A 22863-nucleotide genomic window follows, 5' to 3' on the forward strand; every position below is an offset into this window, starting at 1 on the left:
AAAATCTGCAGCCTAACAAGATCATCACTTCTACAATGTTACTCTGTTTTTTCTCTCTTTCTGTTCCACTCACTTTTCTGTCACTGTCTCTATCCTCATCTGCATTCTCTCTCTTTCTCTCTCTCTCTCTCTCTCTCTCTTCACCTCTTTTTTCCTCTCTGCAGTGCACACTTTTCCAGAACACCTTTTCCCCCCGGCTCGCAGGCAACTAAATATAGTGACTGGTTCAGACAGCTCGGCCTTATAACAAATGGTAAGCGGAGCCGAGCAGTGATGGTAGCAGGAGCGTAAAGATGTGGCTTCAGTTCAACAATGAACCTCATGCATATGATCCACATAGCAGATCACATTTAAAGCTGCAAACAATGAAGAGAAACAGAAATTCACAGCTAATACCACAACACGCACTTACATGCTACAGAGTAACTGTACACTTAAATGTTTTTTTTAAGCTTTAAACATAATTATTTAGCTGTGGAATATTGCCATTTCTTAAATTCATAAAATATCTCCATTCCATATTTGATAATAGATAAAAAAAAAATACAATCTCCTGTTTAAAATCAGCCCTGATCTTGCAAGGGCAATTGTAAAATAGACTTGACATTTTGGACTAATCTATGTGATTAAATAATAGTATTAATCGTTTTTCTTTTTCCGTAAATCACCTACAATCACGGCACAGATCTAGCCTGCTATCTCCTTTACTTGAAATAAGCACATTACAAAATATAGATAATCAGTGTTAATGACTAACATTGCTAATCTGGCATTAGCAATGTGCGGGTCTATGCTAAGACACACTAATTAGTCCCTTCATAACCTTGTGATTTTCATCCCTTTAAATGTCACATTTTAAGATGTAGATAATGTTTCATTTTACTCATTTAGTTGCAGAACTGTTCGTTAGCTATCGTTAGCTTGCTAATTCTGGAGCACAGACGGACATGCTAGGTGGACTTAACCTCAGGAAGTGCGCCAGGTAATAGTGGAATTACAATTCATGGGTATGTCACGTGATGTTATGGTGTAATGTTTTCCCCACAGACTTATATTGGGTCATTCTTTGAGTTAAATCAAGTTCCCATTGTGAACACTTGAATAGCCCGCGTTAGGTTCTTATTAAAATGCATGCAATGCTGCGTTCACACCAAACGCGGTGCGAATTTGACGCAAAAAGCGCTTTTTCCGCTGGGTAGCGCAAATAGCGCGTTTGCTGCGGGGCGAATATGTGCTGAGTTAAACATTTAAAAAAAAAAAAAAACGTGTGACACTGAGTTGCAATCAGTGTTGAGAAGCTCCGCCCGTCATCACCGCCGTCTTGCCACTGCTAAAATCAAATTGCTGTTAGTGGCAAACGGTAACTGTTTTACGGAGATAAGCCAGACGCAGTTCCTGGAGGAGTCGGTGTGGCTACGAATGGTGTTATGAATCCAAACACGTTTGATGTTTCTACGTTTTTGGGACTTCCACAACAAGTACAATGCAGAAATAATGTTTTTTTCTTCTATGGTCGATAGCGGAAATGATAGCTCTTCTCACGGAGAGAAGCAACAGAGACGCCAAACGTGGCTCGAACACACTTTTATTGTCGAGCGAGTAAACTGACTAAAATGCTGTACCGTTCTGGAAGGCACAGAGAATATGTCGATTTAATAGGACAGCAGATTAGCCAATACTTGTTGTCATACTAGAGGCCATGAACAAATGACACATTTTACATTTAATTTGGATTTTGTAGAAAGTTTCATCTTGGATTTCTTCACTTTTAGGATGTTCCATCTGGAACTGATTGTCTAGGGCAGCGGTTCCCAAACTTTTTAGGCCACGCACCCCCTTCTACATCCCGACCGGGTTCACGCACCCCCAATCCCCCACACCTTAAAAAAACCCCGCAACAGAGCCTATTTATAGCCGCATAAAATCGCGCTTTTGCTCACGCGTGGCGTTTGTTGCAAGATTTAGTCCGCTGTATAAATTTCGGTTACACAAGGCGTCACTTTTAAAGAGCAATGAGGATGGCGAGGACACACGCACAGGCTCAGAGGCAGATTGCATTTCACATTTATTTACTTAAACACAGTAAGCCACGTAAAGAGTGGCACATGCATAGACTCAGAAACAGATATAAATAAAAAAAAAGGAGGCTCCAGGGGTGCGCGCACCACACTTTGGGAATCCCTGGTGTAGACCCAACACGTGAATGAGACTGCAATCGTTTTTGGCTGTTTTGTAACTCTTCCAATTTTGATCTAAAAAAATGTAAGGGGCTTCTGACTTGCACTGGCATGCTTGGTGTTCAGGTGGCGGCGCAAATAAGAGGCTTCAGACAGCTGTTAGCCAGAACCTCACTGCACAACACGCACTGTGGCTTCGGGCAATCTACATTGCCAATCCAAGTGAAGCCCAGACCCAGATAATTGTCATCATATTTCCTCTTTTTTTCCCCAGTCTGATGCTCACTCTCATTTCCTCTTTTTTCGCCTTGACTCCGCAATGGGCCTCTGTGCTTCCGGTTTGTCTGTGATATCCCTTCTTCCTTCTCGGTCTCCTCCGTCTCCTCTTTCTCCGACTCCCGTTCGACTTCTTCTCCCGGTCTCTCCCCAACGCACTTCTCCGTTTCTCTCGCCTCCGGTTCCTCGCAAGCTTCACACTAGCACCACACTAGCACCACACTTTGGGAATCCCTGGTCTAGGGAAATCAGGTGTAAAATATGTGCTGCTATTGTGTAGAAATGGTGTTTTTCATACCCAGGAGGCACCTTGGAGAGGACATTTGAAAACAGAGAGAACTGTTTCTAAATCACACATCACTATTCTAGTTGTAATGTAATGTAAGAATTTTCTACAAATCCCCAACTCAGGCTAAACTCAAGTGATATTTTTTCTAATCAACTGCTGAGTTTCTTGGTGAGATGACTGCTATTTCCTCCCATATAGCCTTCCATCTTGCAGAGGGAAGAGTGTGACTGTAATTCTGAAGCTCATTTAATGGTTTCTTTTCAAGCTCGTGGCTGAGGACTCATACATGTGAGAGATGCTTCTTTAACGCCTACATCAGACCTCAATTTACAGCAGATAAACTCAACAGCCTCTTGGCTCAGTTACGTCTACATCTGTGTTCCTAAATATCCCTCTGTGTTACTACTCAGGTAATGTGCCCCTGGAGGATGAACTTCGATTGAAGTCACCAATTAGGCATTGCAAGCCGTTTACAAAGTTGTTCCCAAAAGAGAAAGACGGGTTGTTTGGTTTCCACATAGTTTAGAGGTTACACTTAGAATAGGCAAAATAAACTTTCTGACAATCCTTTTAAAATGCTTTTTTGATCAGAAGATGTTCGGTGATAAGACGGCGACAGCTAAGCTCTCTTCAGCTGGAATTTCAAAACTCTTCAGAATGTTTGATGTCATCAGCCTCCTCTCAGACTGCGACATTCTCAGGCAACAGACATTCAGAACCCAAACCTTTACGCCAAAGGCAAGATATAGTATCCCTGTGTGATCCCGAAACCACTTTCATCTGACAGAAGGAACAGAAATAAGATGCATAGCGCTGTGGTGTAGAGACCGGCTCAGATCACAACGGATCAATTTTCCAGGCATGGGAATGTTGAGGCTGCTGGATGTTTGATGCTGCAGAGTGATTAAAGTAATTGAAAACGCTACAAATGTGAGATTTTTCACTTAATTTGCAAGGGATTATTTTGTGCTGTGAGGGTCATGCGAGACTGCATATGAATACAACCATTTGAAATAAAGCAAATAACGATGAAAGATGCAAACTATCTCCTACACTGCCATTAGCAGCTGATTAGCACCAGGGGGTGGAAAAGCATGATAGAATTTAAAAAAGAAACACAAACCACGCAAGCAATCAAGAATATATCAAACATATCTCCCTAAGTGTGTGGAAATGAATCTGCTAGATTTGCTACAGTATATATTTGCTTCGGAAGAAGGAAATTATGTTTCTAGTTCAATTGAAGTCATCAAAGATTCAAACATGGAATGAAAGAGCTTTACAAGACTCCTTGAATGTATAAAAAAGCAACATACATGTCATCCACCATAGCTTTCCTTCACACAAGGACCATCCAGTGTGTGAGCCAGTGAGTCATTAAATCACTCATTTGATCAATAAGTCACGTTCTGACTCAATCAGCCTTTTTCAAACTAATTAAAGCCTTGGCTTGGCGGACTCACCCAGAACACCCAGCCGGTAGTTGATTGTGATGACGATGACGTTCCCGTAGCTGGCCAGGATGCTGCCGTCGATCATGTTGCCAGTTCCCTCCATGTAGGAGCCTCCGTGGATGTAAACCATGACTGGCTTTAACCCATTTTCATCGTGGATGTCTGCCAAGAAGAAATAAAAAAGATATATGAATTTGTATGCTTGTATGTATTGCTTTGTATCCAGCAACCATTTGGTGTAAAACCACAAGCAGGTTGTGGCTAAAAAACACATTGTCAAAGATCCCCCAAAAATATACCTCTGAAAAACTATGGACAATGTCACAATAGAGTGCTGAATTGCAGGTTTTTAAATAGACATCAGGAAGAGCTCATTTATATAGTTTTGGATATCTGAGTTCAGTCGTGGAAGGAACATACTTTGAGCTACTATTATTCTGGGATTTCAATTGTGCATTACATTTTAAAGTAAGGTGAGGGAAATGCAGATAAACGGCATTAATCCTATGCAGGTAAAGCAGCAGGGAGGGAGTACAAAGCAGATGCATGCAGGGGCAGTTACCCCAGGGCCTCTAAACCACCAAGGGCCCCATGCACAGTGGCCCCATGCCTCAATCTGATTTTAGTTCCTTCAATATTTCACTACGATACACCATCCAAAAAAAAAAAAACGTCACAAAGTAAATATAAAACATCACTGTTGAATTAACAAATGAAACGACCCAACAATTGAACTAAGTGAGAGAATAATTAAATTACAGTGAACAAAGCAAAACTGCAGCAGTTGAGGAATGAATGGTGGGTAAGATTCCTTGTGTCTGCAGACAACAGTGTGAGTACCGTGATGAAGACCAAAGCAGCAGGAAAACAAAGAGCCATTCTCCATAGTGAGAACTTAACCCTTTCACAAATTCCCTTAAATGCAACAAGTCCTCCAAATCCCTATTAGACCACATTGGTCATTTGTTCCTAAATAAGCGCCTACCAAGGGCAGGAGATCCACACATTTAAGTTAATAAACAGTCTTAGTTTTAAACATGTGGCTAACGTTGTAAAACGGTCTCAGTTTGATGAGGTTTAGGAACAGATCCTTGTTTGGGTTCAAATGAGCAAGTTTGTTATATCTTCATGTATGCATGTTATCTTAAATTATGGGGATATAAGTACAATATGTACGTTTATTTAAGTAAAATTTCACGTGGCACACAAACTGCATCATCTGCCTTCCTCCTTCTCACTTAGAGGTTTCAGTCTCTAGTAATGAACAGCTCTTTACAATTGGCTGCTGGTGAAATGAAAATATTGTCCAAAAAATATTATCTTTCATATGTTTTTTCAATGATTTTTTGAAAACAATCAACACATTTTTGCCTCAATAGCCTACAATGAAAGGTATGAATAAGAATTATATATCTAAGGATAATCTAATTTACACAAATACATGCATATTAATCCCAAAATAGTTTTAGTTTTTATAATTGTACTGAGCAGGACATTTTACATCTTTCTCCTGACATTTCTTATTACTAAACTATTTGTTAGCCTCCATATGCATCAATACCAATCTAGTTGCAGTAAGCTCAGCTCCTTCCTTCTCTTGCTCTGGCTGATCTATCGGCCGGTCTCTCCATGAAAAAGCCAATACACAGATCCAACGAGGGAACCCGAGGCTCAAAGCATCCCGTACTGCAGCGGACAATTTAATTTACATTGTCTCATTCTGTAGAGACAAAAAAAATCCATCAAAAATAAATTTTAATGTATTAGAATTACATAAAAATTCTACATCTGGCAGCTTTTCATTAAAAGATAAAACATTTCTACCACAACTGTCTCGCTAAAGTCTTCAATATAGAGAACAGCAGCAGCCAAGGAAACACGGGTGACATCCATTTGTTGTAATCAACAACCAAACACTGTCTACACAACAAGGAAACTAGTTTGACCTTTCTTGATTAAACACTGATACTTTTTACAGTACAGCATAAGAGGGATAGATGATGTTGGAGATATGAATCTCCAGCAGACTCTAAAAAGAACGGTAGCTTTAACAATCTCTACATCTCTCCTCTTGCTGCTCCATTTGTTCTTTGTGTAATTTGCAGGGAATGCTGCAATTAGGCCAGATGAATACCTTGTTGATGAGGCTCTCCAGTTGTGATTAAGCTGGGTGATTAGGACATGTGTAGGTGGTGATTATAAATTAAGAGTGGGCCCTTTGCATGAAAGAAGATGGAAGGAGAAGATAAATCCTCCCAATGAGCAGGGCTCCCAATCCATCAGCCAGCAGCATCTTCATCATCAGGAGCCCTCATCAGGGCCTCAGGGTGCAGTCTGCCAACACGTGAGACAGGCAGTGTCTGTTTTTCTTACTTCAACCCACGAAAGCAAATAATAAATTGCAAAAATAAGATTCATGTTTGCCCTCATATGGCCGAGGCGTTTTTCAGACCTCCTGCACTACAGTGAGCTTTGGTTGCCTGGAACCAACAGCTGAACAAACCCATTATCCCCGGCCCCGCCGACCAGGCGGCTTGGAAGTCTCTTAAATGTCATTCGGGATGAGAGCATCTGCTGAGGAAAATGTCAAATTGAGAGGCGGCCTGGCCAGCTTGTGCTGCCAGTGTGAAAGATTTAGAGCCAAGATTGTGTGTTCACCGTCAGAAGTGGCCTCGGTTTACCTAAAGTGCAGGAAGTGGGCCTTCATTTGAAACACACTGACAGTATATGAGAGAATATATTGAGTTTACAGCTAATGTCCCTGTGATCAGCTTTTCGTGGGGATTCATTCGAAAGGTTAGAGTTCAGCCTCCATTTTGAATACAAGTGTTCTTCCATGCTCACATGAAAATGTCTGTCATATCTGCCAGCTGATAAAAAATGATGCAACACCAGTTTGTGGATATTTATGGTTGCAATCACGTGTTTTGGACTAAATCTTTTATGGGACTGGATCGTCTGGACCTTTTTACGACGTAACAAGACCGTCGTTGTTGGAATGTTATCGATTTATGGATCAATATGAGGCGTCATCTGTGATTCTGATATTGTTTGTTTGTTTGTTTGTTGTTGTCTGACATTAACGTTAACTGTAGCTGCTGTTGTGGTCCGATCTTGAAATGGTCGAAATAATTAGAATCCAGAGAATCGTAGCTTCCGAACGCACTCGTAGTATCAAACAATAAGTAGCAATCGTCTAAAGCAGTGATTGTCAACCACTGTGCCGCAAAAAAAAATAACTTTCCTGAAAGAGGACATTAATGCTTGTGATTCGTTCCAAACTGAACCAAAAGGAAACACAGTAATTCACACCAGTGTGCCATGAGAGATTGTCAGGTGTGCCGTGGGAAAATGTCAAATTTCACTTAATTGGTCCAAAAAAATAATATTTGGGTGCCGCAAATGATTTTCCATTGTTGAGCATCTGTGCTTCATTATAGTGGCTGGCAGAGTAATATAGAACAGGTCTGTACCTTGTTCTGCGATTAAACAAACTAAACGGCCGTATGTTATTGATCTTATCTAGACTACATGTAATTTCTGAGGCAAAAAATATGTTGCGTGCTTTTCACAATGGGATTTGCTGCTTTAAGATATCAGTATTTTAAGCGATCAGCGATCACTTTTAAAGCCCAACAGTTAATGTATTTGCAGGTCAAGACAAACTTCCAACAGGCTGCAGCCTGGAGCTCTATCAATGACTTTCTGACATCGAGAGGCTCTGGAAATATTCTTCCAAAAGCCCGAAAAACACACTGCAGTGACAAAGCCTGCACACTTTGTAGTTGTCATTAAGATAAACGGCATGTTTCCTTTAAGTCAGTATTTATCAAACTGGGGCGGTATTTATTACAGGTGGGGCACAAGAGGAAATGCTGATTTTAAATGTTCACCGTCCGCTGTTAATAGGTTACGCTAGAGCATGCGTGACTCGCCGATTCTTGTCATTTCGCCAAAAGCCGATCTTTATGAGATCTCCGTGAGGTCATTTTTTCTGCTGTTGTGTCTCTCAACATTGAGCATGAATTGAGAGCGGCAGTATCAAATCTAAAACCCTGTTTTAAAAAGATGTGTAGAGGAAAGCAGCTCACTGCAGCCACTAATACTGATACAACCTGATGCTCACACATCTGCACTCATTCTGTTTTGCTTTGCAAAAAAATAGCTTATTGCTATATATCCACAATAAGCTATTTAGTAGTAACTAAATATTAGTTATTTTTTGCATAACTTTATTTTCATTTTTCTAACATAGTGATAATAATTTTTTTTTTGTCTGATGGAGCAATCTGGTTTACTTTTTACTTTTTGGGTTGTTGGTGTGCCTCGGGATTTTTTTATTGTAGAAAATGTGCCGCGGCTCAAAAAAGATTGAAAAACACTGGTCTAACGTGTACAGTGTATGTGCACGTCACGCGGGCGGGGTAGCGGAACACGGCGTGTTAATGCAAACTAAACAGTATTTTCAGGGGGTCATGTAATACTCACAACTCTGCTGCTGTGTTTCTGACATTATAATTGTTTTCATTCACCAATAGCTTCCATTTTGCCTTTCCCCTCTGAGGTGGGGTTAAGGGGTTAAAGGTTCAAATGTAACCCCAACCAGAGACCATGGTGAGATAATTGTTGCCTCTCTCACCTTCATCCTGCCAGCCAATCAATGGAATATGCCCTTTGCGTTTTCATGTTAATGTCAAAGCGTTGACCTTCATAGAAAGTTAAAAACTTAAACGTGTTCAAACAAAACAATAGATAAAAGTATAACACGACTGCTGTGGAAATGTACATTATGCTGAGTTTACTACTCCAGCTGTTTTAGTACAGGTCATTCCATCTACCCTCCATGTGTTTTACCTTTATTCTATCATTTTGACCTTGAGACCCAGCACCTGCTTTTATTAGAAAAATCAAGTGAATGCTGTGGAACATGAATGTATTTGAAGTCACCTGTGTAATTTAAAACAGAGCATGCCACCAATCTGCGCTGTGTAATGAGTTTAAAGAAGATGCCGGCTACCACCATTTATAGCTTCCTCCTCCAGCTGTGGAGGAGCACCGGTGTGCAACTGAAAAGCTGGCTTCACTGTATGTGATGCACATCAGTGTGCTTGGCAGAAAGCAACACTGCCAAGAATCTAAGGAGGCGCAGGGCAGGAGGAGTGTATCATTCTCCTCCTCCGCAAAAGAAAACAGTGAGGTAAAGAGTGGAAAACAACCCACGGTGACAGGTTATTAATCTCCGCTGTGCTTCGAGTGGGTTGCTAATCCTGCAGCCAAGCAGGAAGAGAGAGGGGAGGGTGAAGCTGACGAGCAGCTGGGGTCGGCTCGGGACGCCGACCCCAGACAGATTCACTCTTAAATACAAGCCTGCTAATTATGGAGGCAGGACTTATGGTGTATATTATGGTGTCAATAACTTCCTGTTTGCCATTCAGTTCCACGTTAACCCTAGAACACTACGGCCTTTAACCCTAGAACACTAACGTCTTTAACCTTAGAACACTAAGGCCTTTAACCCTAGAACACTAACGTCTTTAACCCTAGAACACTAAGGTCTTTAACTCTAGAACACTAAGGCCTTTAACCCTAGAACACTAACGTCTTTAACCCTAAAACACTAACGTCTTTAACCCTAGAACACTAATGTTTTTAACCCTATTTATATTTTTAATCATGTTTTGACGATTCCCACATTTTTCACCCGATTTTGAGCCTTTTTTCAGGGTACCCCATGATACCTGTTGTTGGTTTTATGAGAAGTTCTATAGGGTAAAATAAAGGAAGAGTACTTCAACTTGTCTTGTATTGTTGTATACTAATATATGTTGATGATAAGTATATTTTATCAGGTGCATTATATCGGGTGAAATATACCCGACGTTAGTGATAGTGTGACTATTTTTAACGTTAGTGTTCTTGGGTTAAGGGAGAACTGGTGGAACAGTGTGGGGGCGGAAACAACCTTGTAGAGGCAGAGGCACATAAAACAAGACCGCTGCCATTACGTTGTCATAGTCTCGACCTGATACGCATCGTATGGTCGCTGCCGGCCTCTGTGGGCTCCGACCAAACCATTGTGCCGGCTCTCCATCAAACAAACCGTCAAAGTGACTGTTACTGCCGATCTCTTCCTGTGTAGTGCAGCGACAGAGTCAGAAGTCATGAGGGCGGTCCACTCGGGGCACTTTGATCAAACTCTCAGATTCCCTGCAGATTTAGAGGCAGGTTTTATGGCCGGGGAAGGAGAGGGTGGTCTCGGGCCACCGTGTCCCAATCCTGTCAGCATGGAGTGCACTTAAAACTAAAGAAATCAAACTGCTTCAAGTGCTCTTCTGTCTTTCTCCCTCTCTCGGGCCCGTGGTGCTGCCCGGGTGACTGTGCAGCGAGTTCGTCCCCGACATTCATCACTGCCACCCGGGCTGGAGGGATAATATATTCCTCCAGTGGCTGCGCGGCGGTGCACACATTACTCATCTTTATATGGGAGGCGGAAGGAAGGGCATGCTATTGAGCTTGTTCCAGGGGGTCTATCTGGATTGTTCCATTGCTTTCAGCGTATTCTACTGTTAGCTGGATGAATACAAATGGCAGCTAAAGGGAGGCGATGTAAAGTGTCTCTCATCGCTGCCGTCACCTCCGTCTGTCCCAGAATGCCTGTACAATGCAGCTCATGCCCACAGCAGCAGCCAGGCTCCTCGCTCCACTGTCACAGAAAGTCATTATTTGGCCCAAAGTCCAATACAGACCTGTCAGCAGGAAGTTTAACAACCACCGAAAACAGCATGCTGAGTATTTTGCGAAAGAAAAGTCTAGAATATGGCTATGAACACAGATAATAAGCAATGGACTATATATGTTTACCTACAACATATGGACATATTTTTTATTCAATATAATCTTTTCACATTCATCAAAAACTGTATGTGCTGATATGGAGCAGGACTATTAGTTTTGAAGTCAAAGATGTATTTCAAATACTGTGCATGTTGTTTAATATACTATCCCTATAATATATTTGATATAAACATGTGTATTTGTGATCAATATGGCCATACCTTTAAATACAATATATAACTGAAATAAGTAAACCAGAATGTCATATAATTACTAATACAATGCTAGAGTAAATATCATATATCATATATACTGTGTGTGTATCAGTGGTGCTCGTCAGGGCCTGCTAAGCCTTCTCTGCTGGCCTAAACAGAATCACAAAGTTATAGCTATTTTATAATTAGCCGAACAGCATCCCGTCATGCGTGTATTTATGTATACGATATCAGACAGCAGGCCTAGGTAGGAAATGCACGGCCCGCCACTGGTGTGTGACGGGCCGGGTGTATATTTATATCTATATTAATGCCAGTAAAGTAAAATGCACATGTGACTTAATTTAAACATTGGTCACAGACCATTGAGGGTGTATTTGATCTGGTAGTAAGTGAGATTCCCATGTCTTTTTTGATTCTACAGCAGGTCTAGGTATGATATAAATACCAGGACAACAAACTGCCAGGACTGCCGTAAGGTTTGTGATGTCACAACTATACAGTCACTTGTAGAAGAAGTCCACCTAAACTCTGTAGTCACTACTATAGTCTGTATATCTGTAGTTGGCTGCAGGGATGCAGAAGATGGTAAAACAATCCAATCAGAGCAGAAGGGGCTTTTTCGGCCGGGGAGCATAAATTAACAGAGGATGATCACAGGTATATTCAGATGGATGGAAATTGAAAGATGCTGTGTTATTTTAATATTAAAGCATAAACATGTTCTAGTAGAAACCCCTCAAAACAACTATGATCCTGAAAATGAGCACATGTCCCCTTTAAGACAAGCAAAAGCAGTGAAGAGCAAACTTCCAGAACAGGCGATGTGGAAGAGTGTGCTGCACATACGGCCTGAGCGAGGCGGCTGCAGGGCTGAGAGGTTCTCTGCAGCAGGAACCACGGGGATCCACAGGAGTAATTCATTGCCACTGCAGATGTTCAAACAGTCAGAGAGCATCGATCGTGCGTGCTCTCCTGAAAACACAGTTAAGCCAAGTAGTGTCTGAAGACACTGTTTATCCAGAGCTTTCACCATAAAGAAACGTTTTCCAAGTGTTTGTCTTTTCTCCTGTAGTTTCAGCAGAAACTGGGTTCATGAAAAGTTGATGCTTCTTCTGTTCCTTTGCTTATATGTTGCACTCTATAACTCTACACCTGAGCTAGTAATGTCTAAGTAAGAATACTTCTGTCTCCATAATCAAAGGCATTGGGTTTCCTCTGGGGGATGTTGTCTTTTTTCCACACCAGCTGTGGGCAGATGGTGTGTTTTTAATCGATTTAAACAACACATTGCCATCCCCCAACGATCTGGCCCTTCTGAATAAAGGTACACTATGCTGCATCTGTTCGGAACAAACTCAATATATGATGGCGTTCCCTATCATATGGCGCGTGATGAAACCCCGGAGGGAATTCAAGCTTTTAGAAGATGGCGCTACAGAGCAAGACTAAATAAATTACAGTTTCCTAAAGAAACTGATAACTTTATGAAACCAATTTGAGGAACGCTCTCCTGTGAGAAGCAACAATTTGGCCTGCATGAAGAAACCTCTGAGGAGAATTTTTAAACATTAGTGTATCATTTCATTTATTCTGAAGACAGCTTAATCAAAGAGAAATACTCAAATTATAGGAACTGTAGGATTCTCTGCTTTTGGAGGTTGATCCATCCTCGAGACTAAAAGGTCAGGCTTTCTTGGCCTGAAGTCCACCTTCAATGGCCGACCAGCTCTGATCTATCATCGTCACTTTAAGTCAAAGACCACAGGACGACCACTGCAAACAAAGGATATTGTGGTCAAATGCTAGCATGTAGCTGATAGAAATTAGGAGTTTCTCCAAATAAAAAACATCTTCCATCAATCCTGTTGCTTGCTCTCAATCGTTCATCCACATCCACATTAAGCAACTTTTCCTTTATTCCTCAGCTGGAAGCTCTAAACTTTGGTTGATTTTGATCTTACAACTTAAAGTGATAAAACAAAACATTAAAGCTGCACTAATCAATAATTTAATGAAGGATCAAATGTGTGTAACACGAACAATTTCACTCATAAGGGACTAATCGACAGATAATTATCACCCGTTCCTCTCAGCTCTACTGAGCTTTTCAGCCTCTTTTAGCTCATTATTTTGGTTTTAACTTCAGGGTTTCAGTTCGTTCTCACCAAGTGGAGCATAGTAGATCTTTTGTTTGGAGTTGGTGGAGACCAAATACAAAGGTAAAAGAAGCGTGACACAAACACAAATCCTTTATTGGACGATCATACGTAAGAGGTTGTGTCTTATAGTGTGGCAATAATATGAACTAATGCAGCTTGAAATTAAGCATTGAGGTTTTTACAGATAAACTGTTGTCATTTTTCAAATATCTGAAAGTTCAAGTGGTTATTGTGGGGCGACTGTGGCTCAGGGCGTAGAGCGGTCGTCCACTAATGAGAAAGTCAATGGTTTGATCCCTGGCCTTTACGAGCGGATGTTTAGCTCTACTAATGAGCAGATGGCACCTTGTATGGCAGCCAATGTGTGGGTGAATCCTGGCGGCTTGTGTTTGAGTGGCCGCTAAGATTTGAGAAGTGCTTTATAAATGCATTACATTGGCCATTACCATGGTCAGAATGGTAGCGATACAAGTAAGTCCATTTACAATCTCAGGCAAATGCAGTGTAAATTATTATTATTGTTTGGAAGACTAGAAAAAAGCGATACAAGTGAGTCCATTTAACATTTCCCATCTTTCCACTTTACAGCTTTAATGGTTCACCAGTGCTACTTGCACTTTCCAACAACTTTAACAGCACTTATCTTGTCGTACTTTATCTCTACTTATCCATCACTTTCATTTGAATAAGGTTCAAGCTAGTAAAGGTTACTTTGTCTCACAATTAATGGAAATATGTTGTACATATGGAATGAAAATGCATTAGGCTGCAAATTTGAGTGCCCGTAGTATTTATAACGGGAGCAAAGGAGGAAGTCATGTGACGTAGTATAAAGAACAATGACGTCAGAGTAGGGAGGTCAGGTGGATGGATGGGTCAAACAAACACACGAGGGTTTCGCAACGTGCACCTGTTGTTGGTTCTCTCAAGTGTCATATTATGTTGTTTTTGGAGTCATTGGCATTTATTGTAACAATCTGGTGTGACGTCCATTTAACAATAAAGTATTTCTATGATGACACTCTATATTTCTCTTTATGTCAACAAAAGGTCTCTCATGTGCAGAGACAAACCAATGTTGGTATTGTTCTAATAATTGACAGTGAATCTGGTATTAAGAGCTGGAGTATATTCTGTTTGTTTTACTGATGAGAGGAAAACCACAAAAGCCTGCTAACTTTGTCTAAATGCATTTATTTGATCTCATGTATAAATAATAAGAAATGTTTTTTGTTTTTTCATCAATAACACTTGCAGAAAACAAAGTTTTCACCATGAATAGATAAGACCTGTTGTGAATTGGGTCGCAATGGTTTTTCATTTTTACAAAGTGGGTCCCCAGAGAGAAAAATTGCGAGAGCTGAGAAACAAAGACAGGATAGGGAGCTCAGAGAGTCTTTTCATCAGATAATAATAACACCACTGTGATCCTTTATTGCAACAATTTTAGCTATGGAACTGGCAGGGACAGATTTACATCTGTAATAGTGCGGGGCAAATTTGCACTGCGCCTTTTTATTCAATTTCAGCTCACAATTTGCATGTAATTAGCACCTGAGCTAGCACAGCAGCAGCTCATTACAGTAGCAGTGTTGTGCAGGTGATGCAGCAGAGACGGTTCAGATTTATTAGAAATGATAGTGTGATGCAGCATAGTAATAGTATGAAGCAACAGAAAGCTTTACATTTACTTCTACAGATAATACATATGTGTTTTACTCACTAAATTGCAGCAGAGCCAAAGCTTTAGTTGTATTACTACAATGCTGAAGACAGCTGATACAGCTCAGTAGAGTACTGAGACAATCTCCGGCAAAGCAGTGTACATTTTTATTATGGGTTAGAGGACTTAAGTCTACTGAAGATAAATGCATGGACACGTTTCTCCAAATCCTGTTGAGGCATGACTACTGTAACGGTGTGTTCTCAGGCCTCTGAAAAAGTCAATCAGAAAGCTGCAGCTGATTCAGAACGCTGCAGCTCGAGTCCTCACTAAGACCAGGAAAGTGGATCACATCCCTCCAGTTGTGAGGTCTTTGCACTCGCTTGCTGTCAAACAAATAATTTACTTTAAAATCCTGCTGCTGGTTTATAAAGCACTAAGTGGTTTAGGGCCTAAGTATGTTTGTGATCTGCTGCTGGTCTACCTTATGAACCATCTGACCCCTCAGGTGGTCTGGGACAGGTCTACTTTCTGTTCCAAGAGTCAGAACTAAACATGGAGAAGCAACGTTCAGCTTTTCTGCTCCACATATCTGGAATAAGGTCCCTGAAAGCTGCAGGCCCTCAGCTCTTTTACATCCAGATTGAAGCCTTTAATTGAACCAGATTCAAGGAAATCAATTTCTACACCTCATGTTTTCTTCTGCATTATGTTTTGATGCTTTTAATGGTTTTATGTGAAGCACTTTGAATCGCCTTGTTGAAATGTGCTATACAAATGAACTGGCCTTGCCTATTACTCGGAAGACTAGAAAAAGCGATACAAGTAAATCCATTTTCCATTTCCCATCTTGTAATTGTTCACTGTGCTACTTGCGCTTTCCAACAACTTTAACAACACTTATCTTGTCATACTTTATCTCTACTTATCCATCACTTTAACAAGCATGTCAGAGGTTCAAGCTTGTAAAGGTTACTTTGTCACACAATTAATGGAAATATGTTGTGCATATGGAATACAAATGCATACGCACCTTTGGTTCAAATCTAAATACAGTACAGAGTTCCATCTAAACCAATTAGGACATATGTTGACATAGTTTGTTTTAATAAAATGTCTTGCACTGTGGGGGTAGCACATTTCTGTTCTGTTACATTTCTGTTATATTTTATGGAGTAAAAGTATTTTCTTAGTGCTTTCTTCACTGGCAGTCGTGTATTCTGGTGGAGATTACAAAAACATTGTATTTTATTGAAAATATGCGTAATGTATATTGGTGGATAGACAGCAATAGTCCTTAAGTGCAGTCATTTCATGCCATTTAGAATGAAAATAAATATGAATCAAGGCCCTAACCATCTGTATGGAGACTCAATGTGTTCAAACATAACAATTTATGAAAAGCACTAAACAATCATATGAAAATATACATACCAAAGCTGTAGAATATACAATAATTACTACTAATGAACTACTTTGTAATTAAAAGTGACATCTTGAAATAACATTAATTCAGAAGAAGGACTTTTAGAAATGAAACTGAAATTACATACAAATGACATAATGACAATAAGTCTTATTGTAAAATATTATTGAGCTGGGATATAATTGGATTATCTTTCTTTGTGCATGTTATTGTTTAATATAACACAAGTATAGGACATTAACATCGGCAGAGGTCATACTGTAAATATGTCTATCATGAGGAGAACTAGTGACTTAATTCATATTTTTTGGTTTGATTTGGTCACAGACGGTTTATTTTTGTATGATTGGTCCGAAAAGGTATGTGGATGCTCTGACATTTATAAATCAATGAAGAATGCATTTAAACCCTTATTTTTAAGGACTGGCCCCTGGTCAGGCAGCTCACGTAGCTGCCTGGCTAATGCTAACTCATGTAGAAGAATGCACGGTGAGGATTATGTCAAATATCACTCTCTGGAGCAACATCCGTAAGAATTGAACAACTGCCCATGTGATTCAGAAGTGAAGCAGCGTTTCCTGCACGTCTCTCCCCCTCAAGACAAATGGTGCCCTTTAACTGAAACTTCTTCTTTTCACCTCCAGTCATCTCAGTCCCCACAGATTTCCCAACACAGTGCCCAGGAAATAATGCACTCTGGTTATTATCATGCAGGGGAGCGAGGCGTTAATAGAGGAAAGAAAAAAGATGCGGTAGAGATTTCTCTTTCTTTTCCCGAGCCACTCGTGAACAAATTTCCACTGTCAAAACAACATGGGTTAGTGCTCATGCTCCACCAAGCAATGGAAGCAGAACAAAAATAAACGTAGAGAAGGGAAGAGAAGGGACAGGATCGTTCTCATATTGTAATTCCTCCGAAGAGGCAAAACCACATGCAGAGCTGGATTCAGATCACATCTATATTGGCAGTACTGAGACCTCCTTCCTGTTCAGAGGAGCCCTCCCTCCTCAGACGAGACCCTCCTGGTTTACATGACTCCAAAGAGGAAAGAGGTTGATTCAAAAAGAAAAAGCTGAGTGCACTCAGAAGCACTTCAAGGGGAGTAAAAAAAAAAAAAGAGAGAGAGACGGGAAGGGGGGGTCAAAAGAAACTGACTAAAAAAAATAGGTCTGCAGGTATGCTGTCATGCACAAGTGTCAGGCTTTTATTTTGTTGGTCAAAAAGGGGGGAAAGATAGGACAGTACCTTCATCACCGCCACCACCATTACTGTTGAAATCTGCGCCTTGCGTGTTTGAGTTGGCCCCTAGTGTTGAGGAGAAAAGTAGAATAAGGGGAAACATTTAAAAGGAAAAAAAAGAGAAAAAGGAAAGATCTCTTTTTTTTCAGCCAAAAAAGAAGACAAAAAATCAAGACAAAGATGTATGGAAAAAGGTTTGGGTGCTGCGTGAGGAAAAAACAATTGGGAACAAATTCATTGTGAACAGCTTTGGTGTCGTTGACCAACAAGCAGCACATCGTGACGATTCCGTGAGAGACTCATTCAATCACAGAACAGATGATTCAAGATCAGTCACATGACGCCTTCATTCTCATGTCAAACGTGAACACTTGAGTCCACTATAGATTTTACAAATATGTAATACAAACAAATATTTATCCTTTGTTTCTTTCATATACCAGTTCCCTTCTCTTACACCTACTAGTGGCATGCTAAGTATCATATTAAGTGTTTAAATAATCGCTTCATCCAAATTCCAAAAGAATTGTTCTTCATTTGTGGACGTATATATTTTCTTTCTTGCCAAGTGTTAGACGAGAATATTGATTCCATCACCATCACCAGTCTTCAGTATTACATGAAGGGAACATCCAGGAATTATCTTAGCCTAACCTGCCTCTGTGCAATGATATCTACAATCACTTTTTAAACATATTTAAACAGAAGAAAAGTGCGAGAAATATTAGAATCACTATTAAAATGTTTAGACTTAGTCAGTTGCCAGCTGTTGTCAAATAACACACTTTTTGAGTTTTCCAGGAGCTCAGCAGTCAGAAACACAGTGACAGTCAGATCGGCAATGTGAATAATTGACACCGTAAACATCTCAGCCCTCAGCGCAGTCTGACAGGACTGACTGAGCTCACCAAAAAGAGCAACATCAAACTCAGCACTGCTCAACCAGCAGCTAACGGACAGGTTTTGACTTGTGAATGACGGATATCCTCCGTCGTGGCACTGCGCGTTCCCAACATCACACACGAGAGATGTGCTCTCTCATCCGAGGTAAACACGAAAACAACAGCGGAGTCAGACCTCTCAAGATACCGACTTTAAATGTCTCCTTGTACAACCTACAATTTGTAAGAATATGACAGAAATACATTTGACATACCAGCAAGTTGTATTGTTTGTTTATTTTAAGTTAAATGTGTGTCTGTAAATGAGAGCACATCGACATGGATCACGACACATGTGTTTACATGATGTGCAAATACATGAGCAAACGTAATGAGTCTAGTTGTGTGACAGTGGTCACTGAAACTACTTTCAACCAAAATACCATCCATTTGATTATTAAAAGTGCATTCTGTGAATTATTCAGAGTAAAAGGGACACTCGATATTCCTATTCAGTAGTTTTCTTTTTTACAATACATTTCTTTAATGCTTTGTGTCGTAGACTAAATCTCATTCACCGCCACTGTGTTAATGTGGAGGCAGAGTTCTTAAAGAGATAAATATCTCAAAGCCCGGACAAATACAAGACAATTATTTTTGCATGGAGAGATCCCAGTAAAGGTGTTTTGTTTCTGTAAACTGACCCTGTAATCACAGCTCACTGCAGCATATACTACATGGAACAAACGCTCTGTATGAATGCGTTCTACATTTAGTGGCGTGGTATTCCTGTTATGTCTGACTTTGATGAAGAAGGGCAGAAAGTTAAGTCAGAGTTCCAACTTTCAGGAAAGTTTATAATAACACTGATGTAATTAAGCAGGAAGTAAGCTAAAAATAATTCTAAGAACTCTCAAATCAATTGAGATAAAACAATCTGTCCGACCTAAAGGGAGGGAGTGTGTGTGTGTGTGTGTGTGTGTGTGTGTGTGTGTGTGTGTGTGTGTGTGTGTGTGTGTGTGTGTGTGTGTGTGTGTGTGTGTGTGTGTGTGTGTGTGAGTTACTGCGTGATGAACGTGCAGGTCCTGTAATGGTAGATCTCCCAGCCAGCTGGTGGGTTGCCAAACACAGAAGAGCAGCAGCAAACAGCTGAGCTAACAAAGACATCTGAGACGCAATACAGACAAAAACATCCATTGTACTGTGTCTGTTTCCTTTTGACTGGCAGGTCTCCATCCCGTCAGATAGCACTGACCTGTTGGACTAGAATGGGCGGCGGCCTTATTTTAAATGGCAGTGGCATGACTCCACTTTGTCCTTTCAGACAAACAACTGTTGATGATGGTTCAAGACCTTTTGTTGATCCGCTGTGGGTTTAAGGTTGGCTGTTCGCTGCGACAGCTCACTTTAGGTCGCAAATCCATCCAGCAACTGTCTGATCCTCAGCCTCAGATACCTCAGTAAACATGTGAATCCAGTTTTCATGCTAAGCTAGGCTAACTCTGTCCTGACTTCCGCTCTGTATAAAACCCAATTCAAACTGAAACTAAATGTTTGTCAATCAAAAAGTCATTAATAAATAAATTAATGAGTTGCCTCTGTTTTATTTACCTTAGAATGAGCCGTGTATCTACACATGGAGACGGTCTTCTTCAGAGCCAGCCGCCATGTGTCTACGGTAGCCCAGAACGGACAAACTGGCTCTAGAGAGGGATATTTGCCTTTCTGTGTCGGCTACCGTGATCCTCCAAGATTAAGCTGGTTGCATGAAGCCTCATTGCTAGATGCGGACAGAACCTGTAATGTGAGACAATGGTGTCGCTCTGTTCTCAGCATGTAAACTGAGCCCTCACAAGACTAACCCACCAGGAAATGTAATCTTCTCATCTCACTCTCTAACAGAAAGTGCTTCCCAAAATGTTGAATCATTCCTTTAAACGTGCACTCTGATTGTGTTACAACACACACAAATCACAAGTGTTCTCGCAGCTCAGTGTTGATGTCTTCAAACTCAAGTGAGCTGTGTTGATTTATGAAAAAATACAATTTGTCAAAAATACGAATAGCTTTAACAAAGTGTATCTTTAAGATGTGAGATTTCCTGTAATACGGGCTCAAATAAGAATGGGGTTAGGATATTCAACTGGATTTTTGTATTTTTGCTCTAAATAGACTCTGTGGCAAACAAACGATGATGTGACTCACATTTTGTTTTGGAAGATACTCTTCACATTGAACAACACTTTATCATTTTTGAACGTGAGCATATAAAGGCGAACTTGTCGACGTGATCACGTTTTGAAGTATCATTTAGCAACCAGCTCAAGACACTTAAAAGGATCAAGAGGGTAATTACTGACGTATTTTATATCATAAAACAAATAAAAAATCTAACCAAAATCTTATAAAAAAACCTTTGAGACAAGGGAAGGGGAAGAGTGCAAACGCTGATTCATTTCCAGGTATTAGGACTCATTCCTGCACTTCTCTGTTCCTGTTGCTGCTTCCCTGGAGTGAAGTGGAGCTAGCTATGAAGAGTTTTTGCAATACAATAAAGAAATAAAAGTGCTCATGCAGCCCAATAGTCCTTGAGCTCTTACACTGTCCAGAGTGTATCATCTCCTTGTCTCCCTGTGCTCCAGCCTCCATGGTGTGCTGTAGCATTCACTGATCAACACATGGTGGAGAATAGGTCTCAACAGGCACATTATGTGGCAGCATCGCTGGATGCTGGAGTGTTTGCACAATAGTCAGAGGGCAAGCTGCACAAACACAGGCTGGTGCCATGTCAGTGGAACTAGGCCGAGCGTGAATATGCACATCTGCTCAGGCTGTGTGTACACACACACACACACACACACACACACACACACACACACACACACACACACACACACACACACACACACAGATATATGCACAACAATAAATCAGAATACATACGTTTAGATATTTATGCACCTTATGAAATCAATATTTCAAAGTGGTTTTAGAATATAAACCATGACGCTTTCTACACCCAGAAACGTAAAAATATAAAAACTGGAAAATACACTGTACCCATTACATATCTCTCGCTCTCTCTCTCTCTCTCTCTCTCTCTCTCTCTCTCTCTCTCTCTCTCTCTCTCTCTCTCTCTCTCTCTCTCTCTCTGCCCAAAAATTAATAGTTGCATTTTTCTAAAAAGAAATAAAAAATAGGAAAATGCAGTAAGTAAAGAGGGCGGTATATGTTGTATAAGCAGTTGTCACGGTACAGGTAAGCTTATTAAAATGCCATAAAGTGTAACAATAATTTGAATTTTTTTTTCTGCAAGAGTCCAGAAAAAAGTACATTGCTTATAATTGGCACCTGTGATTGTATAAAAGGTACTTATTGCATTCATGTTTTTGGGTTTTTAGAACCTAATCATATTTTGTCAAGTCCTGTGTACAACACAGAAATTATGGAAGTTGTCACTGCAGTAAAATGAGCATTTTAACATTGTATTGTTATAGTTGTTACTGATGCGGTATCTAACTGTGTGAACCATGCGGAAAGGAGGCAAAACAATTATTAAGCCGACTGCGGCAGCATGGAGCACAGATGTGGGCTGTGGGCTCCACCAAACACAGTAAAGTGCTGACTTAACACCCTGCATATTACATAACCACCTGATGTGTTTGGCATCAAGATGCAAGTAAATAAAACTCAACCGCAGTGACTCGAAAAATGCAGTCTTAGAGACTTTTTCTTCTCTCGGCTTACCTCATTTTATCTACGCCCGTGAAGTGCTGCAAAGAGCATTTTAATCTAGGGAATAGCTCGCTGCAATGCTGCCCAAAAAGCTGAAAAACGTTTTTGGGTTGGGAGCTTGGAATAAATTATGGCTGCCGGTGAAACATTAAGCTTTTGGTGGGCCTGTGGTAGAGCATATGAAGCTTTAACACTGCACTGGCTTTCACATTCGAGCTGAGTTGAGCAGTAAAACACAACTAATGTGGGAGACGTCGATAATTAAAAAAATCGAGGCGAGGCGGCCGTGGCATTGTCCCTCCCTGAGAATGCCCTTCTGAGGAAACGTCTTCCCTTTACAGCTGCATGCCACCTCCCCAGTCAGTCTGCAGCGACACTGCAGAGGCGGATGGAGCCAGCTTTACTGCCTCAACACCACTCACACTCTCCAAACTTGCCTCTCTTTCTCTACTTCCACACTTCATCTACATCCTCACAGCCGCTTTCTCTTTCCATGCACACACATGAAAAG

General features: G+C 40.7%; 1 protein-coding gene across 4 annotated transcripts in view; it reads right to left on the reverse strand.

The window, feature by feature from the left end:
* The window catches only part of nlgn4xa (neuroligin 4 X-linked a), a gene marked incomplete at both ends in the record, with an annotated part of 81944 nt that overhangs the window by 52723 nt on the left and 6358 nt on the right, over positions 1-22863 (reverse strand). For 2 of the 4 annotated variants that reach the window (XM_079236953.1, XM_079236955.1), the window contains one exon: positions 4206-4358. In XM_079236953.1, coding sequence (XP_079093079.1) covers positions 4206-4358 — 153 coding nt within the window. Of the gene's footprint in view, positions 1-4205; positions 4359-17742; positions 17803-22863 lie in introns of all 4 variants that reach the window. The other 2 variants (XM_079236952.1, XM_079236954.1) reach the window with 2 other exon arrangements.

Source organism: Taurulus bubalis, assembly GCF_910589615.1.
Source record: "Taurulus bubalis genome assembly, chromosome: 21".
In the NCBI taxonomy this organism is placed as follows: domain Eukaryota; kingdom Metazoa; phylum Chordata; class Actinopteri; order Perciformes; family Cottidae; genus Taurulus; species Taurulus bubalis.